Source organism: Halichondria panicea, chromosome 4, assembly GCF_963675165.1.
Source record: "Halichondria panicea chromosome 4, odHalPani1.1, whole genome shotgun sequence".
Lineage (NCBI taxonomy): Eukaryota > Metazoa > Porifera > Demospongiae > Suberitida > Halichondriidae > Halichondria > Halichondria panicea.
In genome coordinates this window covers 3,945,560-3,952,841 of record NC_087380.1, presented here as the reverse complement: position 1 = coordinate 3,952,841, position 7,282 = coordinate 3,945,560, and the positions used below count along the sequence as shown (strand labels likewise).

The 7,282-nt window shown below is 44.9% G+C and overlaps 1 protein-coding gene across 1 annotated transcript; it reads left to right on the top strand.

Annotated features, from left to right (window-relative positions):
* The first annotated feature begins 17 nt into the window (after positions 1–17).
* LOC135335452 (uncharacterized) lies at positions 18–7,186 on the top strand. The gene is made up of 8 exons (XM_064530951.1): positions 18–349; positions 993–2,022; positions 2,563–2,609; positions 2,930–3,010; positions 3,719–4,650; positions 5,014–5,310; positions 6,379–6,558; positions 7,045–7,186. The coding sequence occupies exons 1-8, from the start codon at positions 86–88 to the stop codon at positions 7,085–7,087; spliced, it is 2,874 nt and encodes a 957-aa protein (XP_064387021.1). The 5' UTR covers positions 18–85; the 3' UTR covers positions 7,088–7,186.
* Positions 7,187–7,282: the final 96 nt, after the last annotated feature.

Below are 7,282 nucleotides of genomic sequence, written 5' to 3'. Positions count from 1 at the left end.
CAAAGCCACAGTGCGCCGCGCCAGATTGGCCACAACAGAGATCGCTTGAGATTTTTTCTGCAGCAAGGTGACCTCCTCAAGAGGGATGAAGCTTTACTACTTCACAGGCCTGTGTCTACTCTTTTTGATGCGGCCTCTGCCCGCTCAGCTGGATAGCAGTCCACCCCCTAGCCCTAGAGACAGAGACCCCCCATCCAACCAGCCTGTAGAGGCCCCTACCAGCCCAATACACCCCACTCCTGGCCCACAGACACCCACACCTCCCCCCATTGCAGAGACCCCTGCCACCCCACCGTTGAGTAGCCAACCTGATGACAATGAAGGAGAGTGCCCTGCCGACAATCTGGAGGTATGTACGTACGTGGGGAGGATCAACTTACAGTATGAGTCGTCTACATTGTACTGTATCTTCTTCGTAGGATTTAAATAATTATTATCGTCAGGTACATGTAATTAATATCAAGGCTAAGATGTACCTTTTAATACCAATACTATAAGTACAAAATTAATGGGGTGGATGGTGATCAACAGATTATAGTTAAGTTGGGGGTATATATATAATTATAGTACAGTAGAACCTCGATTATCCGGCCCTCCATTATAGCAATTTTATTAATGCGCATGCGCATTTATTACTATTGAGACAGGCCTGCTTATCTTCTGCGCAGACAACCATGTGGCACTGCTATTTATTAAAGTGGGTGGATCAAGGCGTGGTTTATCTATTTGATTATCCGTTATCCGGCCTGCCTCTGGAACCAAGGTATCCGGATAATCAAGGCTCCACTGTATTCACGACACTTTCAGATGGCTATGAAGTGATAATTGGTGGAATGAAGTTGTAGGACATCACTAAAACCCACAACAGATGCTAACATACCTGTGTGTCATAAACAGTAATTGTGTGCAGTACCCCAATTTAAATCCCATAATTACTACTACTCTGTTGAACCTGAGTTTATATTCTACCTCCACCACGTACATATACACAGGGCTGCTCTGAAACTCCACCTACTGCCGCCCCGAATTCCTGCACATGGACATCCACTGAGGGGGTTACATACTCTCTGGAGAGCTTCAATACTCGACAGTATCGATCCAATCTCCCCAACCCCAAGGGCTCAGTGTTAGTGTTCCAGCTGTGCCCCCAGGATACAACCAACCCCTTGGTGTTGTGTAGCAACCAGAAATCCCCCACTTGTATCTCAGTGCCTGGAGTCAAGCCCACAATCGCTGGAATACTCTCTAGAGTTGAGCAAATTGAGACCAACATCCCTGGATATGGATTCAAACTTATTTATGATGAGGGTGAAGTTTGTGAGGTTACTAAAACACCAAGAAGAACAATCATCAAGTTTCCATGCAATCCAAATGTTCAGTATAAACCGGAGCAAATGAATCCAACGAAAGCTTTCGAAGGACAAAAGAAAGATGTCTGCAATTACTTCATTGAGTTCAGTCAGAGTCAGTTTGGATGCCCTGTACAGCCCAAACAAGAACACAGTGATACCTTATCGTCTGAGCTAACTAGGGATCAAGCATCGCCTCAGTTGTGGGCAGTAACAGGCTGCGAGAACAGTACTCCGTTGAGAACTACCTCCGAATGCCATCACATGGCACGAGTCCAGTTATCGATACACGGAATGAACTTTGACCAGTTTTGCACTCCACCAGATCAACTTAACACCCCTCCCCCACCATTCAATGCCGGCATCTGTACAATGTCGTTCAGACGTGATCATGTGATGATGGTGGGAACAGTAAAGTGCTTGGCTGTCACCCTAGTCTCACCTTATAGACTGGACTGCTCGATCGAGAAAGTGGGCGGTAAAAACCTGCCTGTGACTATTACTAGAGTCTTCACAAACGGTACGCGAGAAACTGTTGCTGAACTGGAGAGTGTTGTGTCATTCAAGGAGGCCATTAACTTCAAGGAGAAGTTTGATAAGTTTGTCGAGCTTGGAGTTGGAGGGCTAAAGAAGCAGATAGATGAGCTGTACAGGAGAGCATTTGCTTCAAGAAGTAAGTTATGCACATAATTATGTGCACGAACGTATACATTGCAACACAGTGTTCTGTAGTCAAGCTAAGGAAGTTTCAATGGCTTAACCAATGCTAAGGAATTTGCAATGGCTCAAATGATACTATTACTAATTTTGCGGATGAAAAACCTTTGTGAATGAGCAGAAAAATTTATCCCTCTGCGATCTAACTACAGGAAATTTTCCCGTTTTCGAGGGCAGAGCTGTAGCTGAACTGTATGCTCTACTTGCACGTTTGATATAATTATTGTTCTGTCCCAAGAAACTTGTTCTTTAAAAATACCAACATGCATTTACAGCCTCCCTCCCCCCCCCCCCTCTCTCCCTCCCTCCCTCCCTCCCTCTCTCCCTCTCCCTCCCTCTCCCTCTCCCTCCCCCCCTCTCCCTCCCTCCCTCCCTCCCTCCCTCCCTCCCTCCCTCTCTCTCTCTCTCTCTCTCTCTCTCTCTCTCTCTCTCTCTCTCTCTCTCTCTCTCTCTCTCTCTCTCTCTCTCTCTCTCTCTCTCTCTCTCTCTCGTGTAGGCACTGCACCTGATGTGCTTGACAAGTTGGGTATTGGTCACATCAAAGTGAGTCACGTACTGATTTGTATGCTGAGCTAGTATCGTGCAAATAGTATGTACATTCAGGGCTGCATCCAGGATTTTGGATCAGGGGGGGGCGAATTGGGCAGTTTTAAAATGTAGGAGGGGCGACGTCATCAGAATTATAGCAGTACAAATGAATGTGCCAGATCTTAAGGGGGGCGAATTACCCCCCTCGCCCCCCCTCAATGCAGCCCTGACATTTTACTTGTAGCATGCTAACATGCTCATTGAGTGAACACAAATTCTGTCCAGGAGTGTACCATGTAAATATTTAATATGTATCGATCGTCTCATTACCCCAGGGTATTCTGTTGTATGGCCCCCCAGGCTCCGGGAAGACTCTACTAGCCAGGACCATCGGCAAGATACTGGGAACTAAACAAGTGAGGCTGCACTCACCGTAATGTACATGTATGCTCAACATAACTATGTCCTAGAGTATGTAGCTCTGTAAGTTCCTCGAGACATGTACCGTATATCTTCTAATTTATCGGACACTTCTAATTACCCCAGACACTCTTTTGGGCAATTTTCGTTGTTCTAATACAACGGACACTTCAGTGCTTTAATATTACTAAATATCCAGACAATACCTTGAAAAGTTGAGTTACATTCATAGACGGCAAGAAAGACTTAGAGTGCTGCAGTTAGATAGCTTTGAGTAGCTAATTTTAGATAGCTATAATTATAGTGCAACTATTCAGTCGCACACTGTTCTATTAAACTTAGCTAGCTCGCATGCACCTGCTTGTTTGTTTTAATTATTCCGGACACTTCGCATGCTCTATAAAATCTGTTCCAATTATACCCGAACAATTTCCAAAATAATTATTTTTTGCTGTCGGATAAAGAACATACACGGTATATAGATACCTTAACAGTGACTCTATGTATCACGATATAATTGTCATGTACTAATTGATTGCCGGTCTCTTCTACGCTTAGTTTCTGGCACTGTAGTATTCCACTAATCCTGCCTCTATTTCACGTCAGTAGTCATTTTACATACACCCAATTAATGTGATTGTTAATTGGTTGAACGAAGTACATGACACTGTTGATGATTATATGTACATGTGACACACGCACAGGTCCAACTGATCAACGGGCCTGAGATCATCAACAAGTACTTGGGGGAGTCAGAGAGAAACCTTCGAGCCATCTTCAAAGAGGCCCAAGATGCTTGGAAGAAGCATGGTCTAAACAGCGACCTTTATGTCATTGTAATCGATGAAATTGACGCCATCTGTAAACCGAGAGGAAAAACGGACGGCTCCTCAGCTGGTGTAGCCTATGACGCCATTGTCAACCAACTTCTTACTTTAATGGACGGTTTGGACGAGGTCCACAACACACTGGTTATTGGGATGACCAATAGAAGAGAGCTACTTGATTCAGCGCTTTTGCGGCCGGGAAGGTTCGAAGTTCAAATTGAGGTTAACCTCCCAGACGAACAAGGACGCAAGGAGATATTTGAGATACACACTCGCTCAATGCGTGGGTCCCAAATGCTGGCACCGGATGTTAGTCTGATCGAACTGGCTGCTAATACCTCACGGTTCAGTGGAGCTGAGATTGCGGGAGTGGTGAGGGCAGCTGCTTCGTATGCACTGGATCGATTCCAATCCACTGACGGACAGATTACCGAGTCTGGTGGGATCGTTGTGACGGTTGCCGACTTTCAACGAGCTATAGTCTCAGTCCTTCCTGCGTACACACACTCAGAGACGCAGGTCGTCTCGTATTACCTGCCCCAAGGCTATTTACCATGTGGTGACGCTCACGCCACGATAATCGACGAATCTCTAGACCTCATTCACACACTGAAACAGAGTTCGACGACTAGACTGCAATCACTGTTGTTGTATGGGCCACGGGGGAGTGGAAAGACTGCCATATCAGCACATTTGGCAATGATTGGGAAATTCTCGTACGTGAAGATCCTGGCAGCCTCCGATCTGGTGGGTCGGCCTGATATGGTCAAGATGGACATGCTGCATCAGTCTTTCAGTGATGCTTACAAGTAAGTCTGATGTATATGTAGCTACTGAATAAGACTGTACACGCGTACAGGAGGCATCCTGTCTAACCTACGTCACTATTGTGCATGTAACCGACCACTTCAGGTACAAGTAACAGTTGATATATGTACAGTGTACGTCGTCAGTCATTCTGTAGGTGAAACGGAATAATATAGAGTGTAAATTATTTGTACTACTACCCCCCACACTCACTCACCTCTGCCCCCACCCCCCACACACTCATTCTCCTCTGCCCCCCCCCCACACACTCACTCACCTCTGCCCCCACCCCCCCACACACTCACTCACCTCTGCCCCCCCCCCACACACTCACTCACCTCTGCCCCCCACACACTCACTCACAGATCAGATTCCGCTGTAATTATTCTAGACGATCTTCATCGACTCATTGAGTTTGTCCCCATTGGCAATCAGTTCCAGGCCTCCCATCACCTCCTCCACACCCTCACCACCCTCTTAGCCACGCCTCCTCCGGCAGGGGCAAAGGTTCTCATCATCGGAACCATGACGCTCTCAGAGCGAGGGGCCCTCGACGAGCCAGTGACCTTTAACCTCCCCGAGCTGTTCAGTCAGCACCAGTTCGTTCCCCTATTGAATACGGACAGTGCTCTCAGCTTCATAGCCGCCAAGAATATTCACAGGTGAATTAAAATGAAAACTGATCATTTATTTAGCCATTTCTGTGTGTAGTGTGTGCTATGGTAGAAGTCGTAAATATTGTCATTTATTGCCAATACCGCATTTCACCACATTTTGTCTGACTATGAGTAACCGGTAAGTAAAATGCTCAGTAATTAATTATAAGTTACACAAATTCAAACTTCAATGTCCATCAATTGTGAAAAACAATACCCTGTCGGTAACAACAGTTATATAATCTATTGTTATAATTATGTCTGTTGTCAGGCAAATCATCAACGATCTTAACTCAATAAACTCCAGCTATCGTCACTTAGGTTGTCAGTGGCGTAGGAAGATTTTTTGCAAGGGGGGGCTGGCCACGCCCTCCCCAACTGCAAAGACTGAAAGAGGCTGGAATTCGAGACTAGGCTCACAGATCAATCATTATCTCTGTGGTAGATCTATCGCTTTGTACTTTAGAAACCTAGCCCATCATTGAAATAATCACATAATTTACAGTTTTAGCTAGCTCAACAGTTCAAGCTAAACATTGCTCTCCAACAAGGGGGGCTCCAGGGCCCCTGGAGCCACCCCACTTCCTACACCACTGGTTGTACTTACATATCAGACAGCTTGGATGGCAATAACAGTCATAATCACCATAATTATCTTCAGCGATCTGTGTGCCCCTTGAATTAATTGTTAGGTGGATGAGAAAAGGTAAGCTGATGAGTGGATTAGGCTTGATGGGCTGGAGAGGCTTGCTCAAATATTGGAGCTGAAGAGTGTGAAATTTGAATTTCGTGCGCTTTGACCTATTGAATACCCAAAGACGAGAGAATTGTGGAATTCAACACGAGATCGTCCAATCTGGGTACCAATGAATATCTGTTGTAACCAAGCTGCTAGCTGTTGACCATTGCTTGCTCTCGGCATTCATTATTATATTCACAATGGTTATAATACTCGTACTGCGTGGTGCATGTAAATACAATAAGAGCCTCTCCCACACACATTGCAATCAGGGCATGTATAAAGCCATGTTGTATGGACGTTTGTCTCAAGACATACATTTGACTTTTATGTAGGTCTGAAGGTGGGGATTTCTCGCTGCCTAGCAACCTAGCTGTCTCGATACAGCAGCTGCTCCATGCACTGGACTGTGCTTGTGCCGAGAGTGAGGCTGACTGCTCTAGCGGGGAGAGAAGGGAAGAGGCCCTCGTTAAACAAGACCATCTCTTAGACTGCATCATGTCTTACGTCACAAGGTACATGTACATATAATTATAGTGTGCATTCTCAATAATGTATCTCCTGTTTGCTAGAGGGAGTGAGTATCACATAGCGGATTATTTTCATGTGGTGGAAATTTGTAGTTTTCGTATTGTTAAGCATCATTGCGTAATACATGTACAACTATGAGTCTATGACACCATTCAGAGCTGTACCAATATTTAGAATACAACTTGGTATACCGTATAGCAGATCATTTTCGTGGGGTGAAAATTCATTCAACATGATAACGGTGATTTTCGTGAGTACACATTTCATGACTGCCGGTAAACCACGCCTACGTTTTCGTGGAGGTCAGCTTGCCCACGAAAATAACGAATATTTTATCTCATGAAAATTACCCACTACACAGTATATAATTAAACGACAATTTACACCAACAAAAATACATCTGTAACAGGCTATATACATTGTAAATGTACGTATCATGTGTTCATCCCCCCACCCCCTCTCCCCTGTAGAATACCCTCAAGAATTGGTGGGCCTGGACTGTACCAGCAGTAGCTATAGGAAACTGAATTTCATATTTATAGCAATATTATATTTCTTGTTACATTCTCATCTCTCATCACTGCATTGGCTACGAATAATTTTTTTCTATAACTTTTTATAAAAGCCATAGTGTACATGCAACAGGTATAGTTATTTTGCTCCATGCATCCTGTTGGCTCAAGCTGCATCCTGTTGGCTCAAGCTTTT